Source organism: Phoenix dactylifera, unplaced genomic scaffold, assembly GCF_009389715.1.
Source record: "Phoenix dactylifera cultivar Barhee BC4 unplaced genomic scaffold, palm_55x_up_171113_PBpolish2nd_filt_p 000780F, whole genome shotgun sequence".
Lineage (NCBI taxonomy): Eukaryota > Viridiplantae > Streptophyta > Magnoliopsida > Arecales > Arecaceae > Phoenix > Phoenix dactylifera.
Window position 1 is genome coordinate 28142 of NW_024068150.1, and position 26309 is coordinate 54450.

The following is a 26309-nucleotide window of genomic DNA, read 5'->3' on the forward strand; positions in this document are numbered from 1 at the left end:
TGATGTTGTGTGATTCTTTGTTTATATATTGATGATATTCCGATCTTTAGACTTTTTTTAAAATAATATTTTAAATCAAAAAATGTATATATGTCTAATCATTTTGATATAAAAGACTTGGTAAAGCTGCCAAACTTTAGCACATGTCTAGGATTGGAATTTGAGGGTTGCAATTCTTGGCCTAACCTGCCAACTTGACTTGCATCCAACCTAGTTTAAACGGGTTTAGGTTTGATGTAAATGGATCCGGGTTGTAAATAGGTTAATTTGCATTAACACATTTATTAAGCAGGCTAGTTTCAGATTTAGATTCTGACACGTTTAACCTTTGGTGACCCATTAAATAGTTGGGCTAGTTCATGATATGACCTATTTAACCCACATAAAATCTGATTAATCTATTTAAGATCCCTTAATCCCATATTAAATGGCTATGTCGCTCAAGTCGGATTATCTATTCAATAACATAATAAAGTTTGGTTTTGGAAGTTTGACACATTTAATAACCGTGTCCAATTTGGGTTTGATAGATCTTTGATAAAACATATCTAGCCTAGGTGGACTGACCTTATTTAGGCTATTGTATAGATGCCTACAAATTTAGCATGCTTGGAAAAATTTGGGCCTCCTTGTTCATTAGTTTAGATTGAGATAGAAATTTTCTAAATAATTACTAGATGATGGATATTGGATGTCAATATGAAGCAGGAGCACTGCCTTCAATCCATAGATGGACAAATGAGAGTCATAAATTCGATATTGGTGCTTAATTCCTTTTGGGGGCTATAATTCCATCATCCAAAAGACTTGGGATGATAGCTTGCTCTATCCTAGTTCATGTATAATTGAGTAATGCATATTCTATCCAAAATTAGTTATCTTTGAGGTTTGCTTTGGCTATCTACCATAAAGCCTGATCGATTTGAATTTTACGATTGGTGCTGAGAAAAAGAATGGCATGGAGGAGGGTGACATGGGCTTAAAAGTTTTTAGGAAATATTAGAGAAGTGTATTAGAAGGTTGAAGCATAGTAACATAGATCATAGCAAACATGTAACGACCAACATAACAAGCATCAGGTGAAGTGCAAGTTCGAAGAGAGAGAGAGCTTGTAGGCTACACCCAGAAAAATAGAGGTTGATGGGCAAAAGGAAGAAGCTAAAAGCGATTTACGATGGTCCTTCAAAATTCTAAAGAAAATAGGGGAGAATGCCTTGCCACCGTTATATTACGATGTACTTAGTTATCAATGCTAAAGACATAGATCTACCAAGCTTCTATTCTAGATGAAGACCAAAGCCAAAAACTAGTGCTATCAACTATGGATCATCTTCGGGTGGAACAGAAAAAGCTATTCACCATGCAACATCTCACTAAGGTGCTCTTTTCTAATATCAAAATTTTTGGAGGTCAAAACTTCTCCATGCAACGTTTGCCTGAGGTGCTCTTCTCTAAAATTAGGTAAATTTGTGAGATCTATGACGCTGCATCGATATCTAAAGGATTCGACTTATGTATGCGATGACTTTTAGATCTCAAAATGGATAAGTGAAAGTAAAAAAATTCTTTTCTAAAAAGTTTTTAATAAGCATACATAATAACCTGAGAAGAATTAAATAAAACAATTAAAAATAAAGTTAATATAGAAGTTAAGATCTAGCTTAAAGATAATTTTAGTTTTTTCGTGATTACTTCTACTAGTCACGACTATTTTAGAAAAGTTGTTATATTTTTCAATTAGAAGAGAAATTTAATCTAAATTTTATAAGGGTGTATTTTATAAGTATAAATAGAGGGTTGTAATCTTATTATTTAAATTAATAAAAAAATAATCCTACTTTTATAGTTCTTTTATTATTATTTTCGATAAGTTCAAATTGAACTAATTGAGAGAATTTTTTTCTCTCTTTTTTATTAGATCAAGTACTCATGGAATTTTTTTTTTATCTAATTATATTCTAGTTTTTCACATAACAAGAAAAGAACATTCAGTGACGCGAAGGATCCCATTCATGGTACTTGATATTTATTGTTGCATTAGAGTATGACATTCCTGCGCCGCGCCATGCTTATCCATTCAGGTGGATCACCTTAGCTGACTTCAGACCTTCTCAATGAGAAAGTCAACATGATAAAAGTCTTCTTTTGTATTTTCTTCTTTTTTTCCCCCTCAAACAATAAGAGTCCATGTAGAGTCATTATATAATACTTGCTGTAATGTCTTCTCTCTTACTGTTTATGTTGGAGAAGATCATTTGGCCAAGAATCATCATTTGGCAAAGATCATCCAACCAAAATGATGCTTGTTAACTCCTAGGTTAATTGCCCTAAATTCTAATGAATATTTTTTGTATAATTTTTAAGATAAATTATTTTTTTACATATATAGCTTGGTAAAAATAAGTTTTGATATTCTTAATTATTTTTGACAAATATCATTAATTAAAAATAACATGAATATAGCAATATTGTAAAACTCAGCCCCTCTTAGACAAAAAATAGGGCACCGCCTTTGAAGATAACCTTATAATTGTGGTATATATAGACTATCACAAAAGACTACATAGTTGTCTTTTCTTCGAGATAATCGGTAGCAAGAAATATGGTTAATCTAAAGATCTCACAGAAGAATTGTATGCTCAAAATAAAATTTCTAGGCCTATCAAGCTTCACTAATAGAAGTTCAAACATAACTTTGGACCGGGCTCAAACATAGATACAAAAGAATTATAGTTTCTTGTTGAAGAAAGCAAATTTAAGAGATTAACATGTTGAATTCAAGCTCAACCTTATAAATCGAGCCTTATCCTCGTGGTTATACCTCTTCTGTCTGGGAACCATAACTTGCAGCTTCGAATTTTGGATGGTACATCTCCGAGCATTTGAACTTGGATAACTGCTAATATGACTATCTCTCTCCTTCTCTTTCAAGTTTAATCTTCTCTGCTATACTAGCATGGCAGAAATGGAATACATGCAAAGCACATTTAAGAAAAAAAATAAATAAGTAAATTTTTGAAGAGTACCTTCACAAATTGATCCTACTTCATGCATTTTTAGACTAATAGTTTTATGGAGCCCAACTACTTTAATATAAAAATGCTATATGCAATAAAGACATAAAGCAATTGCAGGTGCAATAGTTTTTTTTTTTTTAATATTAGTTTAGATCTTGCAACATATATATATATATGAGACTAGAAAATAGTGAACTAAACAATGACAAATAAACCTCGGATCAACAATATATCCCCAGCCTCCCACTTGTAGCGGAATTTTTAAAACTGATACTTAGAGAGTTTTAGATCTTTTTTTTTTCTTTTCTTTTTTTTTTTTTTGCTAATGCGGGTGGATCATACCTAATGGATACGAATACCCCCAATAAAGTCAAAAAATAGGATACCTCGGAGTGCCAAAGGCAGCTCCCCATCTCCAGTCCACAAGGTGCCTCCGGAATGACTAGCTACATACGCAGCCACCCAATCCGCCGCACCATTGGCTTCACGGTAAATATGCTTGGCCTGAAAGGCCCATCCATCTCTCACCATAGTCCAAATGTCCCGGAGCAAGGGATGGTCTGTACCGTCACCCCTAGGACCCCCCTGGATCCAACTGATAACGATAGCAGAATCACCCTCTAGGATGATAGACCTGGCTTGTAACACATACTGGGCGTGGCAAAGGCCCACCCAAGCAGCTCTCAGCTCCGCACTCGGCACCGAGGTGTCAAATAGCTGACTACCCCCAGCAGCTACGATCCTAGCAGACGGGTCCCGAATAACGAAACCTGCGCCTCCCCAGCAGCCCCCACTTCTGAGCTTCTTCAAGTTTTAGATCCTTTTCAACCGTGATTGAATGCTTTCCATTGCATACGGCCCCTGTCGAACTCCGTACCATGTTACCCGGGTTCAGTCTAGCCCGGGCCAGCTCACCCTCCCCTGGCTCGCACAGCCCGAAATCCCGCAAAGAAGGATGCCAGCAAAGTTGCTGAAGCCAATATCTTCGATCGCACAAATAGCTCCAATATTTTCTTATAATATTTATAATAAACTATAAAAATTCTTCTCATGTTTATGTCTGTTATAATTGTTATATCTAATAGTCCCTAAAATTTATACAGTTAAATTAATAGCATTAGTAAAATTATTTAGCTTATAAATCAAAATTATTCTAAGAGAGAAGGATGCACGTATTTTTTTTTTTATATATCCTTGGATGGATGCAATATCATTCAAAATTATTTTAGTTATTTTTAAAATTTTTCTGATACATCATTTGGACTAACGATTTTACTAGCATTCCACTAAGTTATACATTAAAGTATTAGGTTAAGGACTAAAATGTTAGATAAAGATTAATTTCGAAAAAGTAAGCTTAGTATTGCCGCTGGGAACTGATTCGCCTTAGGCATCACGGCAAAAGGTGTGACGACGCTGAAGAGCTCGGTTGTCGGTTGCTTTGGTCGGAATTGAAAAAAGACGAGCGGAGTACGGTCCCTATGGCTGAGATCTTCGTTGGATGGTAGCAGGACCCCGATCTCAAACAGTATAGAGCAAATAAGTCCACTGGCCAGAATGTATTTGGTACAGGACCCTCTGATGCCTAAGACATGCAGTTATCAGGGTACAGAAGGAGGTTGTCTCTCAGTTTGTAACAGTGCTCTTCTTGCTTGCTTACCTCTCCTTTTTTGTGTATATTGGGGAGATGAGCTTACCTACCACCAAAGGATTATGGCAAATGGGTCCACCCGAAGTGACTGATTTGAGTACGGCCTAGATATCGAGCATGAATGCTTCGCATACGGACGATATTCTATTTGTCATATTGGTGGGATCTCCATGATCATTGGGTCCTACAGTAAGGATGTGGCCAACTATAGGGAGCCCCCGATAGGTAAGCTCGGTGGTATGGCATTGGGCCTGCTTAATGGCCGCCTCCGATCTGCCACATGTTGCAGTCGTGGCATGTTTTGATTGGTTGGTCCTTTTGACTAGTTTGGAGGCATATCACTTGCCCCATACTTCCGCAATTGAGCCGAGCTATCCTGCTTGGGCTGTGGAAGTAGTTTTCCTGCAAGGTCTGCTTTAATGAAGATCGCCAAGATGGATGCATAGTATCTTTTTTGAGAAAATAGTGATTTTTCAAATTCCGTATTTATGAAAGGTGTGGCCTTGCTGCCCTTCTTAAAGCACTGTAATCATGGGCAAGGCATCTAGGAGTTTAATTAGCATCCAGGTCTTAGCAGTGATCCAAATGGGCCATCTTGGGATGCGTGCCCAAGAGACATGCGTCTGAGGTTAGGTGAAGTGTTGCCTCGAAAAGGGCTGCTCAAACCCTCGATCAATAGGGAAGGCTGCAGCCGTGCCCATTCAGGGCTGCTCAAACCCTTGATCAATAGGGAAGGTTGCAGTCGTGCCCATTCATCTCATTCTTTTAGTCCCCAGAATCTAGAGAGAGAAAAGGCATGAGGTCGCAGGGCATGACTTGAGCACTTCTGTTGCAAGGTTCTCCATTCTTGTGCCAACCAAAATCTTATTTTTATTTTCTGGTGGGTTATTTTGCTTTTCCTCTCCCTACTGTTCTCTTCTCTGCGTCTTCTTTCTTTTTTGTTGGAAGAATATTCATGAACCCATCTGCTAGAGAGGTTAGTTGGCATACCAAGCCTTCGGTGCAGCGGCAGATCTTCTACTTAGGCCATTTTTAATCTAGAGAGGTCGGTTGGCATACCAAGCCTTCAGAGCGGAGGCCGGTCTTCTTCTTGGGTTATTTTTGACCTAAAAAGGTCGGTTGGCACACCAATCTTTTGGCACGGGGGCCGGCCTTCTTCGTGACCATTAAATGGCTCGCTTGACCTGTTACATTTGAGAGCATTTTCGTCAGTGGTCATAATGGGATGCACCTGACCGTAAGATTGAGGCCGAATGCGTTCACATTTGGCAAAGAAGGAAAGTGGGACATCTACTTGGGCCTCTTTCAACCTATAGAGGCCGTTTGGCATGCAAAGTCTTCGGCATAAGGTCTAGCCTTCTGACAACCACCATAGAATGCTACCTTGTAGAGAGAAGTAAGTGATTTTATTACATAACTTAGACTTATAATGACGCTCCATCAAGCTTTTACTGATAATAGATTCAGAGATTGGCTGAATTCTACATCCAAGGAATATCCATCCCATCTAAATGTTGAGGCGATAAGCTCCAGGTCGGACGACTTCAAATATTTTGTATGGTACCTTCCTATTAGATGAGAGTTTATCTCGCTCGGTTGGCTGGAAGACTTCGGCCCTCCTTAATACCAGGTCTCTAGGTCGGAAGAGCATGGCTTTCACCCGAAAATTGTAATATCGAGCCACTTAATGCTGGTAGGCAGCCATGCAAATTCGAGCTCGCTCCCTGTTTTCCTCCAATAGGTCGAGGTTGACTCGTAGATGCTTGGGGTTCCCCAACTCATCCAGGAAGTCGACTCGGTGTGATGGTTGTCAGATCTCCACTGGGATGACAACCTCAGCCCCATATGTGAGAGCAAAAAGTGTCTCTCTCGCGAGGTTCGGGGTGTCGTTTGGTAGGCTCAGAAGATACTATAGAGCTCATTAGCCTAGAGTCCTTTTGTCCTATCCAACCACATCTTTAGGCCCTGCAAGATTGTCCAATTGGTTACCTTGGCCTCTCCGTTCGACTGGGGATGTCCCACTAAGGTGAAGTGATGCTCGATGTGCAGGTTAGCACGGAATGCTCTAAAGCAAGAGTTGTCGAATTGCTTCCCACTGTTAGTGATGATAGCATAGGGAAGACCAAAGCGACATATGATTTGCTTCCAGACAAAGCCCCAGACCTTTTCCTTGGTGATGTGAGCTAGGGGCTCGGCCTCACCCATTTGGTAAAATAGTCGATGGCCACTATCAAAAATTTTCTCTGTCCAGCTGCCTGAGGGAATGGTCCCAACATGTCAATCCTCTATTAAGCGAATGACCAGGGTGCGCTGATTGGGGAAAGAGACACGACTGATTGTCACTAGGTATCGACGTGTCTCTGGCACCGATCACACTTTCTCATGAAGTCCACAACATCCTTTTGAATGATTGGCTAGTAGTAGCCCTAACGTAGAATCTTGTGGGCTAGCATTCTATTGCCCTAATAGCTTCCACAAATTTCTTCATGAACTTCACGTAGTGCATAATCGGCTTTACTAGAGTGGAGACACTGAAGGAGGGGAAAAGTGAATGACCTCTTGTAGAGTTTTTCCTCTGAGGATGATAGTGTTATTTTGATGATTAACAAGCAATTATCTAGAGTATGCTATAAGTTAAATTGATACTTCATTTATAAGTTCATTACTCTCAGTATATTTGGTTAATTGAAAATAGATACATGACCTTGTTCATTTGAATGAATCTAACCTTGAGAATGCAGCAAAGTGTGGATTGAGTCGACCCAAAGGTTGATTGGGTCGACCCCGGCACATCAAGAAATCATTTGGCACACTCCTGCAAAAATGGCACAAATGAACAGTGAGTTGGGTCGACCCAAGGTAAGCATGAGTCGACCCAACCTTGAAGAACCTCAAAAACACAACTGAAGAATGCTCTCTGGATTTACTGAGAGGGTCGACCCAAACAGTGGTTGAGTCGACCCAAGCTTGAGTCGACCCAAACCCTGAGAGGGTCGACCCAAAGGCAAGACAGAAAGACAGACAGAAATTGGTTCTCTGGAATTACTGAGAGGGTCGACCCAAGAAGAAGTTGAGTCGACCCAAGTGGACTTTGAGTCGACCCAAAGAATGGTTGGGTCGACCCATGGGAAGGAAGGCTGAAATTGAAGTTTCTGTGGTTTCTGAGAGGGTCGACCCAAGGAATGTTTGAGTCGACCCAAGGCAAAGTTAGGTCGACCCAAGGACAGGTTGAGCCGACCCAAACACGGGCTGAACAGTAACGGCTAGTTCTGCAACTATACTTTTTGTCCTTCCCAAGGTGAGTAACGGCTAGTTTTTCAAATCTAACCATTGGGACTTGTCCTAAGAAGGTGGGAAGCTATTTAAAGGGGCACTATTCATCAGAGAGAACAACTTTTGAGCGGAATATCAAAGAGTATCCAAGAATACAAAAGTGCCCTAATCTTCTTCATCAAGAGCTTCATTCAAGAATCAAAGAAAGGGATTGAGCAGATTCAAAGAGGCATCAAGAGCTCCATCCCCCTTAAAGAGTGAAGCATCCTTGACAAAGAAGAGCAAAGCGACTTCAAAGCGATAAATACTTTCTAACTCTTCCTTGTAGCTTATATTGTTTCATATGCTCATTTAGGAGTTTGAATCTTTCCTTTTGTTTATTAAACACTTTGTAAAGGTTCGTTGGTGAGCCCGCAAAACCAACAAAGGTTTTTGGTGAACCCGGAAAACCAAAGTGTAAAGGTTAGTTGGTGAGCCCGCAAAACCAACAAAGGTTTTTGGTGAACCCGGAAAACCAAAGTGTATAGGTTCGTTGGTGAGCCCGTAAAACCAACAAAGATTTTTGGATTGTGAGCCCGGAAAACAATCCAACTGTAATCCGCGAGATTATAGTGAATTCCCAAGGGGACGCTTGGGGAGTGGACGTAGGTGCTAAGGAGAGCACCGAACCACTATATATTGTTGTGTTTGTGTTGTGCTTGTGTTTTCATTTACTCTTGCATCGTCTTCTACTCTTGCGTTAGTTTAACTCACTCAAATAGCTTAAGAAAGCATCCACCGCACTTAATTAAGAAAACGTTTAAAGCACCAAAATTTAGAAGAAACCAATTCACCCCCCCCCCCTCTTGGCTTGTCACCTTGGGCAACAAGTGGTATCAGAGCGAGGTGCTCTAATAGTGCTCATTGATCTAACAATCAAGAGTTAAAGATCATGACAACCCAAGTGGGATGTGCAATGAGTGAGGGGCAATCCACAAATAGACCACCTCTATTTAATGGCACAAACTACACATATTGGAAAGCTAGAATGAGGATATTCATTCAAGCTTCGGACTATGAACTGTGGCAAATCATCACTAGAGGACCTCACATACCCACACTTAACATAGATGGCACTATCATACCCAAACCAGAAATGGATTAGAATGAAAGTGATAGAAGATTAGCACAGTTAAATGCAAAAGCTGTAAATACATTTTACTGCTCTTTAGATGTAAATGAATTTAATAGAATATCCACTTGCACCACCGCCAAAGAAATTTGGGATAGACTTGAGGTCACACATGAAGGGACCAATCAAGTTAAGGAGTCCAAGATAAACATATTAGTACACAAGTATGAACTGTTTAAAATAGAATCTACTGAGTCCATAACTGATATGTTTACTCGTTTTACTGATATTATAAATGGGCTTAAAAGTTTAGGAAAGTCTTATTCTAACTCTGATTTGGTGCGTAAAATTCTCAGGTCTCTACCAAGGAATTGGGAGGCCAAGGTAACCGCTATTCAAGAGGCAAAGGACCTCAACACACTGCAGTTAGAGGAGCTCCTAGGATCTCTCATGACCCATGAGTTGACAATGAGGCAAAATTCAGAAGATAAGGTCAAGAGAAGAAAACCCATTGCCCTAAAGACTACCACTCCTAGACAACAAACTGAATCGGAAGATTCAGATGATGATGAAGATATTGATGAAGAAGGGATGGCAGTGCTTGGGAGAAAATTCAGAAGATTCATGAGAGGTAAGAATAAGTTCCATAAAAAGAAACCCTTTCTTAAAGGTAACTCAAGCAAAGAAAAGGTTAAGGATAAGGAAAAAGAAAAGGAGACTCCCATTTGCTATGAGTGTAACAAACCCGGGCATTATAAGATAGATTGCCCAGATTTGAAGTGGATGGCAAGAAAGTTGAAAAAGAAGAATTTTATGGCCGATTGGAGTGAAAGTGAGGAATCAAGTTCGGAGGACGAAGATCATCAAGACACGGCCCAAATATGTCATATGGCCAATGACGATGAGGTAGATTCTGAACTTGACTGTGATTTTACTGTTGATGAATTGCATGATGCATTCTTAGAACTCATGGAAGAACATAAGAAAGTAATTAATAAAAATAAAGCTCTAAAAGAAGAAAATCAATCTCTCATTAAAGATAAGATAAAACTGTCTCATAACTATGAAACATTAAGTAGGAAACTTGAAAATGAAACCAAAAATCTAATTGCTGAAAATGTCAAGCTAAAAGAAGATGCTGAAAATATAAATCTTTGGTAGATAGATTTACTCTTAGTTCTACCAAATTAAACTTGATTCTTGATAGCCAAAAAGCTGTATATGATAAGGCCGGTTTAGGGTATAGAACAAATAGGAAACAAAAACTCTTAAAGAATATTTTTGTAAAAGCTAAAAGGGAAAATATTACTTGTTATTGTTGTAATAAGATAGGACATAGAGCATATGAATGTAATTTTAGAAAGTCTAGTCAAAACAGATCAAGTAATAATCAAAAGATAAAATTCAAGAAAGTTTGGGTTCCAAAAGGAACATGGAGTACTAACCCTAAAGGACCCAACTTAGCTTGGGTACCTAAAGGTTCTTCTTGATCTTGATTGCAGGTGTGTCTTGCAGCTGATAAAATGGAAAAATGATGGTATTTAGATAGTGGCTGTTCAAGACACATGACCGGTGACGAAGATCAATTTGTCACCTTGGAACCAAAGAAAGGTGGAGTAGTGACCTATGGAGACAATGGTAAAGGGTATATCATTGGAAAGGGTAAAATTTTCATTGCTCCATCTATTTTTATAGAAAATATTTTATTAGTTAAGGGTTTGAAACATAACCTTCTTAGCATAAGTCAATTTTGTGATAAAGGATTTAAAGTTACATTTGAAGCATCTGTATGCATAATCACAAATCCTAAAGATAATAGCATTGTACTTGTAGGACAAAGGCAAAGAAATATTTACTTAGTAGATCTTCATGAGTTAGGCAAGAAAAATGGTTTATGCTTAATTACTAATGAAGAAAAGAAAATTGAAACTAGTTGGCTTTGGCATCGAAGATTAGGACATGCTAGTATGGAATTAATATCAAAACTAGTTAAGAAGGAATTAATAAAGGATGTGCCAAAATTGATTTTTGAAAAGGACAAAATATGTGGACCATGTTCATTGGGAAAACAAACTAAGTCATCTTTCAAATCGAAAAACGTAGTATCAACAACTAGACCATTTGAACTTATACACATGGATTTATTTGGACCTACTAGAACTACAAGTCTAGGAGGAAAGAAATACGGACTAGTTATTGTTGATGATTTTTCAAGGTATACATGGGTTTCATTTTTGGCACATAAGAATGAAGCATTTTCAGAATTTTTGAAACTATATAATAAAATCATAAATGAAAAGAAACTCACCTTAGTAGCCATTCGAAGTGATCATGGTACTGAATTTGAAAATCAACACTTCGAGGAATTTTGCACTAAAAATGGAATATCACATCAATTTTCAGCACCTAGAACGCCTCAACAAAATGGGGTTGTTGAAAGGAAAAATAGGACATTGGCAGAAATGGCACGCACAATGTTGTGCGAGTCAAATCTTCCAAAGTACTTTTGGGCTGAAGCTATAAACATCTCTTGTCATATTCTAAATCGAGTTTTAATACGACCTATAACTAAGAAAACTCCTTATGAACTTTGGAAGAATAAGAAACCAACTGCAAAATATTTTAAAGTGTTTGGATGTAGATGTTTTATCTTAAATAATGGCAAGGAGGACTTAAGTAAATTTGATGCCAAGTCAGATGAAGGTATCTTCTTAGGATACTCCACATCTAGCAAGGCATACAGAGTATTCAACAAAAGAACCTTAGTAGTAGAAAAGTCAGTCAATATTATATTTGATGAGTCTGATAGTGAGTCTGCTAGGAAAGAAAATACTATTGATGATGATACAGGAATTATCGACTTTGAAAAGTTAAAAATTGATGACGTGCCAAATCAAGATAAGGGAGATGATTGCGTGCCACCACAACCCCAAGACGTGCCAAAAGAATGGAGGTATGCACATGGACATCCTAAAGATTTAATCATTGGTGATCCATCTCAAGGGGTAAGAACTCGATCATCTCTTAGAAATTTAAATGATTATCTTGCTTTCGTTTCACAATTAGAACCTAAAACTTATGAGGAGGCTGAAAAAGATACTAACTGGATAAATGCCATGCAAGAGAAATTAAATCAATTTAAAAGAAGTAATGTATGGACATTAACTGAAAGACCAAAGCATAATTCAGTAATTGGAACAAAATGGGTATTTAGAAATAAATTAGATGAAAATGGATTAGTTATAAGGAATAAGGCTAGACTTGTAGCTAAGGGATACAATCAAGAAGAAGGAATAGATTTTGATGAGACATTTGCTCCTGTAGCTAGATTAGAGGCTATTAGATTGCTTCTGGCATTTGCATGTTTCATGGACTTTAAATTATATCAAATGGATGTGAAGAGTGCATTCTTAAATGGTATTATTGAGGAGGAAGTATATGTAGAACAACCTCCAGGATTTGAAAATCATGAATTGCCAAATCATGTGTTTAAACTACATAAGGCATTATATGGATTAAAGCAAGCACCTAGGGCTTGGTATGATCGACTAAGTAAATTTCTGCTTGAAAATGATTTTTGTAGAGGAAATGTAGATAAAACTTTATTCATCAAAAGAAAGGACAAAAATCTATTAGTGGTGCAAATATATGTAGATGACATAATCTTTGGTGCCACTAATGATACTCTATGCAAAGAATTCGCTGATTTAATGCATGGAGAATTTGAGATGAGTTTGATGGGAGAACTAAGCTTCTTTCTAGGATTACAAATCAAACAAACCAAAGAAGGCATTTTCATTCATCAAACTAAGTATACAAAGGAAATACTGAAGAAGTTTGGGAATGAAAATCATAAGGGAATTGGCACTCCAATGAATCCTACTAGTAAGCTAGACAAAGATGAAAAAGGAAAAAGTGTTGATATTAAGCTCTATAGAGGACTAATTGGATCCTTGCTCTATCTTACTGCTAGTAGACCCGACATTGTATTTAGTGTAGGGATATGTGCTAGATACCAATCGGATCCTAAGGAGTCACATTTAAGTGCTGTTAAGAGAATCCTTAGATACTTAAGAGGAACTACCACCATTGGATTATGGTACTCGAGAGACTCCTGTCTAGATTTGCTTGCATATTCAGATGCTGACTTCGCTGGATGCAAGTTAGATAGGAAGAGCACAAGTGGCACATGTCAATTCTTAGGAAATAACTTAGTATCATGGTTTAGTAAGAAGCAGAACTCAGTGGCACTGTCCACAGCTGAAGCTGAATACATAGCTGCTGGTAGTTGTTGTGCTCAAGTATTATGGCTCAAGCAACAACTAGAGGACTATGGAGTCAAACTAGATAATATTCCTATTAAGTGTGATAATACTAGTGCTATCAATCTCACTAAAAATCCAGTTCAGCACTCTAAAGCCAAACACATAGAAATAAGGTACCATTTTATTAGGGATCATGTGCAAAATGGAAATGTATGTATTGAGCATATATGCACGGAAAAACAATTGGCCGACATATTTACCAAACTATTGAGTGAAGATAGATTCTGTATGCTCAGGAGGGAATTAGGCATATGTGATCCTTTTTATTAAAGAAATATAAAAGGGAGATAGTAGTCTCATGATACATTCCTCTAATTTCAAAAATCCCATGAAACATGAGTCAAATTTGTTATCTATAGATTTCTTACTCATGTATCATTATTCCATAAAGAGTTTATAAGGATTGGAAGCAAGGAAAACTTTTTAGAAGCAAAAAGGAAGAGAAAAGAAAATTTCTGCACTTGGGTCGACCCAACCCAGAACATGGGTCGACCCAACGTTGAGTCGACCCAAGAAAAATCTTGAGTCGACCCAACGTCGGGACCCCACTGTTAAAAGGGGGCTCGAGAGCACATCTAGGGCACTGTTTGCCCTTTGTCTTCTTCCGAAAAGACTAGCCCCCACTCTCCAATCTCCACTAAACTCCTCCAAACAGTAGTTTTCCTAAGGATCTTGGAGAAATGGGACCCAAACGAGCCGTAGCCAAGAGATCCGGAAGAGTGACCCGGGTCCAACAAGAGGAAAGGCACCCTACCGAGCCTTCTCCCGTGTCTCCAAGACGTGAGGCACGTGCGGAGGTCCCTCCTCCTCCTTCCCCCTCAGTGATCCTTGCAAGATTTGCGGGGAGGCCGGTTACTACCGGGAGAAGGATCCATTCGGAGTTTTTCAATCAAGAAGGGTTTCGGATTTGGGAATGGATCCAAAGACAAGGTTGGGAGTATCTTTGCTCCCTAGATGTGGTCATCTACCCCGGGTTGGTACAAGAGTTCTATGCCTTCCTCAAGACTGGTATGGGAGGGCTTGTGTCGGAAGTTCGAGGGGTTCGGATCCGTGTATCCGAGGAGAGCTTGAGTGAGTTACTACACCTACCCTGCATAGGAGCCACTCCGGAGAGGCCAGAAGACAAAATGAGAGCTCTGCAATTGATCATGGAAAACGAGAACTTCGATTTTTCTCAGAAGGTAATAGCTAGTTCTCTTTCCGCTGAGATGAGGTTATTGCTCAATATGATAAATAGAATTTTATTTCCGAAGACCGGAAGATTTGATCTCATCTCAGATCGAGATCTAGCAGTTATGGAGTGTATGATTCGGGGGACTCCTCTAAATCTTCCGGCTATGATATTAAGGCAGATGAGGAAGGTGATGTGCAGCAACAGGGTATCACTACCTTATGGTATGATACTTACATTGATCTTCCGTCAGCATGGTTTACCTCTTGAGGAGGAGGCATCCAAGAGTCTGCATCACACGGACACGTACACTGCACGGACACTCATACGCATGGGATATGCGAAAGTGAACGGGCAGTGGATTCACACCGGTGCAGGCATTCAGGGTGAGGCACCAGAGGGAGAGGCACCAGAGGATGAGGATGAGGAGCCTATGGATCATCCTACTGCACCCTCAGAGGCTGGACCATCGTCATCCGCTCCTCCGACAGATACGGATGACTTCTGGAGGAGGATGACAGAGCTCATGACAGCTCAGGCGAGGACTATTACTGACGGGCTCACGAGCCGATTGGACGCCCGGTTGGATGTCATGTCTGCTGAGATCAGTGATCTGAGGCAGCAGATAGGAGCACTCCGGAGAGAGAGAGAGACACATGGACCATCTGTGCCACAGGCTGCTGAGTCAGAGATATCGGCACAGAGTCATCCCGCTCGTCGTGCTCGACGCCAGACACAGTCTCACCAGGCTCGACCTCCCCTCGCCACGTATGCTAGGAGGATGAGGACTAGATCCCAGCCATTAGATTCCCCCTAGGCTGATCTTAGCGTCTATGTTTAGAGCCTAGGCTAGATATCTAGTTCTCACATGTATCTTGCTTTTCTCCTATGTATCTTGTTTTTATCTTATGTATCTTTAAATCTTGATTAAGGAACATTGTATCTGTCTTTGTTTTTGACATGAATGTATGAAAATGTTCCTATTTTGATCAATGAAGTTTGAAGTTTATTATTTATTGCATCTTTTCCCATATATATATTTTTGATGATAACAAAAAGGGGGAGAAGAAAAGAAAGAGTATTTAAGAAAAGAAAGAGTATTTAAGAAAAGAAAGAGTATTAAGAAAAGAAAGAGTATTCAATTTAAGTAAAGAAAGAGTATTTTATTTAAGAAGTAAAGAAAGAGTATTAATTTTGGGAGAAGTAAAGATATATAACAAAAAGGGGAGAAATAAAGATAAAAGTTATGTAAAGAAAAGAGAAATAAATGGGCAAACAAATTGAAAATCATATAAGAAAGCTTATACATCTGAGGGGGAGCAATTTGTAACAATGAAATTGACTAAATCAAAAATTTCCATCAAAGTTCAGAATTTGGCACATATAAATTCAGAATTTGGCACGCACCTCTCGCACCCCGATACATAACCTGAAACTCAGAGTTTATCTCAAATTTTTGAAGTTTCATTGCTAATGAATTATAAATGAAAGGGGGAGCAATTCAAAAAGTCAAATTGGCAACATTTGAATGATATAGGGGGAGATTTCACAAGTATATATGAAAAGCTGAAATTCAGCAATTTAATCCCTTTTATAAACTGATTTTAAAGACAAGTATCAATAGACTTATACTCTTTATTTTGTAATCATCAAAAAGGGGGAGATTGAGGATGATAGTGTTATTTTGATGATTAACAAGCAATTATCTAGAGTATGCTATAAGTTAAATTGATACTTCATTTATAAGTTCATTACTCTCAGTATATTTGGTTAATTGAAAATAGATACATGACCTTGTTCATTTGAATGAATCTAGCCTTGAGAATGCAGCAAAGTGTGGATTGAGTCGACCCAAAGGTTGATTGGGTCGACCCCCGGCACATCAAGAAATCATTTGGCACACTCCTGCAAAAATGGCACAAATGAACAGTGAGTTGGGTCGACCCAAGGTAAGCATGAGTCGACCCAACCTTGAAGAACCTCAAAAATACAACTGAAGAATGCTCTCTGGATTTACTGAGAGGGTCGACCCAAACAGTGGTTGAGTCGACCCAAGCTTGAGTCGACCCAAACCCTGAGAGGGTCGACCCAAAGGCAAGACAGAAAGACAGACAGAAATTGGTTCTCTGAAATTACTGAGAGGGTCGACCCAAGAAGAAGTTGAGTCGACCCAAGTGGACTTTGAGTCGACCCAAAGAATGGTTGGGTCGACCCATGGGAAGGAAGGCTGAAATTGAAGTTTCTGTGGTTTCTGAGAGGGTCGACCCAAGGAATGTTTGAGTCGACCCAAGGCAAAGTTGGGTCGACCCAAGGACAGGTTGAGCCGACCCAAACACGGGCTGAACAGTAACGGCTAGTTCTGCAACTGTACTTTTTGTCCTTCCCAAGATGAGTAACGGCTAGTTTTTCAAATCTAACCATTGGGACTTGTCCTAAGAAGGTGGGAAGCTATTTAAAGGGGCACTATTCATCAGAGAGAACAACTTTTGAGCGGAATATCAAAGAGTACCCAAGAATACAAAAGTGCCCTAATCTTCTTCATCAAGAGCTTCATTCAAGAATCAAAGAAAGGGATTGAGCAGATTCAAAGAGGCATCAAGAGCTCCATCCCCCTTAAAGAGTAAAGCATCCTTGACAAAGAAGAGCAAAGCGACTTCAAAGCGATAAATACTTTCTAACTCTTCCTTGTAGCTTATATTGTTTCATATGCTCATTTAGGAGTTTGAATCTTTCCTTTTGTTTATTAAATACTTTGTAAAGGTTCGTTGGTGAGCCCGCAAAACCAACAAAGATTTTTGGTGAACCCGGAAAACCAAAGTGTAAAGGTTAGTTGGTGAGCCCGCAAAACCAACAAAGGTTTTTGGTGAACCCGGAAAACCAAAGTGTATAGGTTCGTTGGTGAGCCCGTAAAACCAACAAAGGTTTTTGGATTGTGAGCCCGGAAAACAATCCAACTGTAATCCGCGAGATTATAGTGAATTCCCAAGGGGACGCTTGGGGAGTGGACGTAGGTGCTAAGGAGAGCACCGAACCACTATATATTGTTGTGTTTGTGTTGTGCTTGTGTTTTCATTTACTCTTGCATCGTCTTCTACTCTTGCGTTAGTTTAACTCACTCAAATAGCTTAAGAAAGTATTCACCGCATTTAATTAAGAAAACGTTTAAAGCATCAAAATTTAGAAGAAACCAATTCACCCCCCCCCCCTCTTGGCTTGTCACCTTGGGCAACATCCACCTATAGGACATAGCGTGCGACCTGACTTTTTAACCACTGCGCCTCTCGTCGTTCCTATGGGAGTTTGCCATCCTAGAGGTAGCCCACGATCACATCCATCCAGCTGGGCTCGAGCTCGGCCTGCAGCATGTGAATTGGTTCCTCATCAATGCTCAGGCGGTTGAGCACCTCAAAGTAGGTGGACTGATGGAGGTCTGGGTAGTCTAAGGTAGCCAACTTCGACAACAAGTCAGCCTAGGCATTTTCCAACCTTAGGATTTGCGAAGTGTGCTAAACTATTTGCAGGAGTGGAAACTGCAGTGGTCAAGAAATTGCAACCTTCCAAGTAGGAATTGGCCAATTCATAGGTATACCATGAAGTTACAAAAGTTGTACCTGTAACCAATCTCCTAAAGAGAAATAAGCACAAGGAAAGAGCAATAGGCCAAACCAACCTACAAAAACAAAATGGTCCCTCCATAACCAATCATCCATAATATCAAATAAAATATTTTCTTGTTGCAAGTTCTTCGAAGGCCGAGGAGCCTTCTTGGACGTTTTGCAAGTATCCTGCTATAATCGGAGACTTTGCTTCGAAATCTCCTCAAACTTATCCCACTACTAGTTGGGAATCGGTAAATACTTTTAGGCATTGAACTCGAAGATCTTGGGCAAAGTTTAATCCGGTCAGAAGAGCCTTATGCTTTGCCTCGCAATTCGAGGCCTTAAACCTGAAGTGTAGCACATGTTTGGCTACGACCTATCTGAGCTGGTTAGGATCAATCCTGCCCCAGTTTTGTTGATGTTGGAGGATCCATCCACGTGAAGCATCCACGAGTCCTCCAACTCATGGGGCGTCATGTATGTTGGGCTCTCTAGGTGCTCAGGAATGGAGCACTCTATAATGAAGTCCGCCAGTACCTACTCTTTGATGGCATGCCGAGGTAGATGGCATATATCGAATTTAGTAAACCCCACAGCCCACTTTGCCAACCTTCCGGATGAGTGCAGTCGTTGTAGGATTTGCCTCAATGGTTGGTCGGACAAGATGCTAATTAGATGAGCTTGAAAATATGGGTGAAGCTTCCTTGCTGATATGATTAGTGCAACGCTACCTTCTCCAATTGAGGGTATCAAGTTTTCGCATCTCAGAGGACTCGACTAATATAATACACAGGCTTCTGGACTCCGTCCTCCTCTTGGACGAGAACCGAGCTGACAATCACCAAGGAAATAGCTAGGTAGAGATAAAGTACCTCGCCAGGGATCGATTTGGAGAGGATCAATGGGGTGCGGAGATAACTCTGTAGCTCCTTGAATGCAGTTTGACATTTGTTCGTCCAATGGAATTCCTGCAGTTGCCTTAAAATTTTGAAAAAAGGCAGGCTCTTCTTAGCCGACCTCGCGACAAATTTGCTTAATTTTGCCATTTGCCCAATGAGACACTGTATCGCCTTCTTATTCTTTTGGGGCGCCATCTCTAGTATGGCATAGATCTTCTCGAAATTTGCTTCAATTCCTTATTGAGTTACTATAAACTCAAGAAATTTTTTGGAGGAGTCTCCAAATATGCACTTGCTCGGATTGAGCTTCATGCTATATCTTCTCAATCTGAAAAGTATCGTCCAGATCAGCAACATGATGTTCAACCCATCTGCTTTTCAATAGCATATCATCGATGTAAACCTCCATGTTGTGACCCATCTGGTGTTTCCCACATTCTTTAATCCAAAGGGCATAACTCTATAGCAATAGAGCCTTTTGCCTGTGATAAATGAGGTTTTCTCCTCGTCATCATCAGGCGCCATCTAGATCTGATTATAATTCAAGAAGGCATCCATGAAGCTAAGGAGCTAATGGCCTGAGGTGGTGTCAACCAGCTGATCAATTCTTGGTAGAGAAAAGTTGTACTTTGGACAGAACTTGTTGAGGTCGGTAAAGTAGACGCACATTCGTCACATCCCATTTGACTTCTTGACTAACATGACGTTGGCCAACCAGTTAGGGTAATCCACTTCTAGGATTATATTGGCGTGGAGAAGCTTTTCTACCTCCTCAATCACTTTCTACCTTTCGGGGCGAAGCTCCTTTTCTTTTATTGGACCGGCTGGTGAGTAGGGTCCACACTCAACTTGTGGGTAATAACTTCCGAGTCTATACCTGGCATGTTAGAGGCCGACTAGGCAAAGACATCAATATTAGCATGGAGGAACTCCCGGAGCTATACTCGGATGGCGTCAACAAGACGAGCTCCAATTTGCATTGTTTGATCCGACACCATAACGTCAAAAGGCATAGAATAGAGGTCTTCGTCTGGGTCCCCACACTGTTGCCCCTAGCTATCTCGAGAATCAAAGCTTTTGACAGGAAGTGCTTCGTTCGGCTTCTTTCCCTTGAGCATAGCCATGTAGCTTCTTCGGGTGAGTGCTTGGTTACCTCGAGCTTTTGCTATATAGCTTTTGGTTGGAAACTTCATTAGCAGGTGGTAGGTGGAGACCACGACATGTAGGACGTTCAAGCCTGGTCATCCCAAAATGGCATTGTAGGCCGATGGGACTTTGACGACAAGAAAATCCATCATCCTGTCATGATAAGGAGAGTGATGACCCTTTCTATGGGAACTAGGTCCCTAGGAATGCTGACCAGGGGGGAGGTGATCCTTCGAAGCCTGTCAATTGGTAGATTCATTCTAGAAAAAGCCTTATAAAACAAGATGTCCACCATACTTTTTAAATTATAATATGCAATAGGAAGGGAAATTACAATGGCATCATCATGGGGGTTGGTACCCTTTCCTTATCAACAACCGAGAAGGAAATAACTTTCTCTGTCTACGATCTCTTCATTGACGAGCTCCCCATGTAAGTGGATCATGCATAGGTTCTCTAGGAAGACGAACTAGCTCCACCAGTAGCTGTTCTGCTGGCTATGGTGTTAATGACTCCGGCCGTAGGTTGGTTGTCGGGCTTTGCCTCAGAAGAGGGTCGCTTCCGACCATGATCAGCATGGCCCCAAGGGTTTCGAACATTGGCACTGAGGTAGTCCCATTGGATTAAGGCCTCAATCTTATTTTTTAGTTGGAAGCAGACCTCGGTGTCATGCCCATGGTCACGATCGAACTAGCAGTGCTGCGTCATGTCCTTAGGAGCTGTAGACTTCATCTTCCATGGCCATCTCACGTAGTTGCGGTCGCGGATCACCATGAGAATCTGCTAGTGCGGAGTGTTTAGGGGCGTATATTTTCCAAACCTCTATGCAGGGCTTCTTGATCGGCGAGGGCCTTCTTCATCCCCTCATGATTTCTTAGCGGGGGCATCAAGTTGTCCTGAGCCCGTTTGTTGTTTTCCTTTTGTCAGGGTGCATCGCAACTAACTCTTGCCAAGTCGCTATAGCCTCCTCAGGCATTGATATACTTGTCTGCCCGGGACAGTAGCTTGGCATAGTCTCTTAGAAACTTTTTCTTTAAAGAAAAAGGTAACCGAGAGGTATTCAATCCGCTCTTCAAGGCAGACATGGTGACCGAATGATAAAGGTCGTGTACTTCCAAAGTGGCCGCGTTAAAGCGACTGACATAGTCTCGTAAGGACTCGTCATTTTGCTGCTTGATGGCGAAAAGGACATTTGAACTCCTCATCGGCCTCTTGCTATGCACGAAGTGAGCATCGAACATCCGGCCATGCTACTTGAATTAATGGATCGAGCCCGATTGTAGCCCAGCGTACCACAACCGAGCTATTTTGCAAAGGGTAGCTGGAAAAGCTCTACACAACACTGCATTAGAGGCACCGTAAATCTTCATGAGAGCATTGAAGCTCTCCAAATAATCTAAAGGGTCTGAAGTGCAGTTGTACGTCTCTAACTATAGCATCTTGAAATGAGGGGGAACAGGCTTCCTTATTATCTTCATCGAAAATTGGGGTACAGTGGTGAACTCCACGTCTCGGTCTTGACTAGCCTAATGTTGACACAAGTCCTCGAGGCAATGGCACATCTCCTCGAGTTTATGATCAAGGCTGGCCTCCCTCTTGGAGACCCCATCAGGTCGGTCGGGGGAGGAATGACTGGAGGCCGACTTTTCCCAAGAGGGAGAGTTAGTGAATCGAGACAGGTCCTACTGCACATAATTTCGTGTCTGGTTGTAGGGGCTGTATGGAGCCTTGTTGGAGCTATGGCGACCGAGAGGCTAGTCGGGAAGTACCTGCCCTCCCACTCTGAGGTGGGGAACATTGACCCGAGCAGTCCAGACCCTCTTGATATTTTTGCTTGGGGGCCTCTTGCTACTGTGGCTACTAGGGGGCGGCTGGCTGCTGCATGTTTTGGATTGCACTAGTCAGCGCTTGGATTTGTTGAAGGAGTACTTGAAATTATTCAGAGGTTACCATCACAGTCATCTAGGTTCTGGCGGGTGTGGAGCCCTCTACAGACTCTATAAGAGCCGCCGGACTCCTCCAACATATTCGACTAGGAAGTCGTAGACTTTGGCTATGCCATTCGAGACTTCATGGTGATGGGGAGACGAAACCCTTAGAGTAATCTGGACCATTCCTCTAACACCAATCTGTTGCTGTTCAGAACTGATTGGCCTTAGGCACTGCAACAAAATGTATGATGATGCTAGAGAGCTTAGTGGTCAGTTGATTTGGTCGGGATTGAGGGAAGATGAGCGGAGCACGGTCCCTACGGTTGAGATCCTCATCGGATGGTAGCACCCCAATATGAAACCGCGTAGAGAAAAGAAGTCTTCTCGTCGGAATGTATCCAGCAGAGATCCTCCGATGCTTAAGTCAATGTAGTTAGAGAGTAGAAGGAGCTTGTCTCTCAGTTTATAAGAGTGTTCTTCTTGCTTGCTTACCTCTTCTCTTTTGTGTATATTGGGCAGATGAGTTTACCTATAACTAAAAGATTAGGGCATGTGGGTCGACTAGAAGTGCCTAGTTTGAGTACGACTTGGATATCAGGCATGAATATTTCACAAGCAGACGACATCCTACTTATTACATCGATGGGATGATGATCACTAGGTCCCCGATAAGGATGCGGACAACTGTAGGCAGACCTGATAGATAAGCTCGGCGGTAAGGCGCTGGGCCTGCCCAGTAGCCGCTCCAGTTTGCCACGTGTTGCAGCCATTTCGTATTTTAATTGGTTGGTTCTTTTGGTGAGTTGCAGCCGATTTGGAGGCATATCACTTAGTTTTTTCAAACTATTTATAATTTATCTCTAATCTTAATATAATTTTTATAATTTACTCTAATATTTATCAATATAGTTACATAGACTATATTGTATGAATAGTGGATATCTACCTGTTCTCCAAGCAACTGCGTATCTACAGCCATGTCGTGTTTTAACTGCTTGGTCCTTTTTGTGCGCTATAGCCAATTTGGAGGCTTACCCTTTAGTTTTTTCCAACTATTTATAATTTATCTCTAATCTTAATATAAATTTTATAATTTACTCTAATATTTATCAATATAGCTACCCATTGTACGAATGGAGGACACGTACCTGTTCTTCAAGAATGCGCGTATCTAGTTTATGCTTGCCACCTATCTAATTTAATTATTTTTGCTTGCCACCTACGCCACGGCAGGGCACATCCTTTGTCCTCATCTTTCCACCTGTAGACCAAGTCATCGATGGCATCTTCCGGTCCATCCTCGAAAAACCATCACCCAGAGCCACTCAAATCCGTAGGACCCCTAGCTTCCGACACTAGAGTTGACGCCATTAAACGGCTTTTTGAGTCTAGGGGCACCTTTTCTCTCATAAGGAACCTTCTTCCCCTATTCCCCAAATTTACTCCATGGTTATCCTCCTCTTTCATCATTGTTGGATTCGTGTTGGAGCCGGTGAGGTTCCACAGCGTTTATTTGCAGCCGACCACCACCTTCTCTTTGTGTAACCTCGTGTCCTTCCCCCATCTCTTCCTCCGGTTTCTGGTACCCTTCCTGCGACAGTGATTTATGATAAGAAGGACCATGGACCCACCACCATCCTGAAGCACTTGCTCCGGCACCCTGTATTCCACTATCCCAATTCAATCATCACCCCAGTCGCATCCCTCCTCTATTAAAACCGCGTCACCCTTTTTACCCCACAAGCAACTCTCAAACTTTCATCTCAATCCTCAAGCATGGGTGGCGATTCTCTCCTCTTCCTCTCTTTCCTTCTCCTCCTATCTTCTGCAACTGCTTGTGATAGGTGTGTGCATCAATCCAAGGCTGCCTACTTCGCCTCCTCCTCAGCTCTCTCTGGTATGTATGTTCAATATATCAGCCTCTTATTCTTCTAGTTTTGAGATTGCAAACTCTATTTAATGGTTTTATTCTTATAGCCGGAGCCTGTGGGTATGGAGCTATGGCACTGGACTTCAATGGAGGCTATCTTGCTGCCGCCAGCTCTGCTCTCTATAGAGGAGGGGTTGGCTGTGGAGGCTGTTTCCAGGTTGGAGATTCCACCTTAAAACCATACATATCTCAATTCCTAATTATAATTCCATCTTATTCGCAAACTTATCTGGAATATTTTTTTCCTTTCGGGGGGGAATAGATAAGGTGCAAGAACTCCAAGGTCTGTACCAGCGGAGGAGTTAAGGTAATCGTGACGGACCTCAACAAGAGCAACCGCACGGATTTCGTGCTTTCCACCCCGGCTTTCACGGCCATGGCGAAAGAGGGGATGGGCCTGGAATTGAAGCGGCTTGGAATAGTGGATATGGAATACAAAAGGTAATGTTCTTCCCCTTGCTCGGGTGCTGGCCAACCTTCAAAACCCAATCAGATGATTTCCAGACTTGGTCTAACCCAGGTGTTTTGTTTCTTTTGGTGGCGAGCAGGATCCCATGCGAGTACAGGAACAAGAACTTGGCCATCAGAGTGGAAGAGAATAGCCGAAGGCCAAACTATCTAGCCATCAAATTCTTGTACCAGGGTGGTCAGACAGACATCGTGGCCGTCGATGTGGCTCAGGTACACCAATTAACAGTGTAACACTCAAGTCTGGGTGTTAATATTCGGTACTAATGGTGATGTATGGGGCTATGTTTGATAGGTTGGGTCGTCAAATTGGAGGTATATGACCCGAGATTACGGGGCGGTCTGGAGCACGAACCGGGCGCCGGTCGGACCGCTGCAGTTTCGGATGGTGGTGACGGGCGGCTACGATGGGAAGTGGGTGTGGGCCCAGAAGGAGGTCCTGCCGGTCGAGTGGAAAACCGGTTCAGTCTACGACTCGGGGGTTCAGATTGTTGACATCGCCCAAGAGGGCTGTTCTCCTTGTGACGCTCGGGACTGGAAGTGAGGCTCAGTTTTTTTTTTAAAAAAAGGATTTCATGAGAGAGGAGACTAACTTTTTTGGGGGATAGTATAATCTCTGTCTCTGTCTCTGGCTCTCTCTCTCTCTCTGTTTTTTTTCTTGTATATTGCTAATTGAATGATGATGCAACGGTTTAAAATAAGTGGGGAATGATGATGCAATGTTTCAAAATAAGTGGGAAAAAGAATAGTATAAAAAAATTGCCAATCACGTGGGCATGTGGTCACCAGCCCAGTCTCTTCCAAGCTAGACTTTGGGTCTCCAAGTATAAAATTTCTATAAAAGCCTTATTTTTACTAGGGTGCAAATGGTTTGGATCAGATCGGATCATGACCGGCCCCGACCCAATCTGATTTCATGTTCGGGTTTTAATTTTGGATCCAGACCCAATCTAATAAAAAATTGGATCATATCCACTGTTACAATTTTTGATCCAACAGATCATTCGGATCGAGTCGGGTCATTGTATAACCCAAATCCAACCCAAAAAATTCGAATCCAGTTTGGGTTTCATTTGGGTCAATCTATCTATGCCTTCAGAACTTATTTGCACCCCCGCGGGCTGTGGTCCACAGGTCTAAATAATTTTACAAATTCAGGTCGGATCTGGTTGTAGAATTGAAAATTCAAAATTATACAAATTTCAAATGTGTTGGTCGAGTCGGATCAGGTTTGAATTTAGTAAATCTAGACACGATGCAGAAAATGAAACGAGTCCAATTTTAGGACTCGACTCGGCCCTACGGGTTCTCTAAAATGGGTCGGATCGGGTCACAAGTCAACCCGATCCATTTGCAGCCTTAATTTCTATATTTCTAATATAGGACTAAAACAGAAAAGCATTTTTAAACTTTTGAAACAACCAAAAAAGAGATAAGGATCCATTTTGAAATTTAAATCGTGTCAAAATTACAATTTATGACTATTCCAATATACTTAGGAAGTCGTGTTGGATTCGATTAATGTTCATATAATCAAATCTACTATGTCAAATATTAGAAGATTCAAGATTAAAAGTAAAAGATGAATCTTTATTCAAACTTTTGAAAATTATATTTGAATAGGCTTTTAGATATAAAGTTTTTTCCAACAAACTCTATCATGAGTGATACAAGCTTATTTGATTCTAGGACTGATTTATAGCATTAAGATATAAGAAGAGATTCACTGATCAAGTTCCACCTAATGTTTTTTGAAAAAGTAGGTTCTACCTAACGTTGTGAATGTAC

At 41.0% G+C, this 26309-nt stretch overlaps 1 protein-coding gene across 1 annotated transcript; it reads left to right on the forward strand.

Annotated features, from left to right (window-relative positions):
* Nucleotides 1-23553: 23553 nt before the first annotated feature.
* LOC120107161 (expansin-like A1) lies at nt 23554-25254 on the forward strand. The gene is made up of 5 exons (XM_039120337.1): nt 23554-24020; nt 24101-24210; nt 24316-24494; nt 24602-24734; nt 24817-25254. The coding sequence occupies exons 1-5, from the start codon at nt 23900-23902 to the stop codon at nt 25063-25065; spliced, it is 792 nt and encodes a 263-aa protein (XP_038976265.1). The 5' UTR covers nt 23554-23899; the 3' UTR covers nt 25066-25254.
* Nucleotides 25255-26309: the final 1055 nt, after the last annotated feature.

Bases quoted from the DNA above. Each gene is read 5' to 3' on its own strand.
- LOC120107161 (XM_039120337.1), top strand. From the start codon at position 23,900: ATGGGTGGCGATTCTCTCCTCTTCCTCTCTTTCCTTCTCCTCCTATCT. The intron at 24,021-24,100 runs GTATGTATGTTC...TTATTCTTATAG, and splicing joins CTCCTCCTCAGCTCTCTCTG to CCGGAGCCTGTGGGTATGGA. The intron at 24,735-24,816 runs GTACACCAATTA...TATGTTTGATAG, and splicing joins TGGCCGTCGATGTGGCTCAG to GTTGGGTCGTCAAATTGGAG.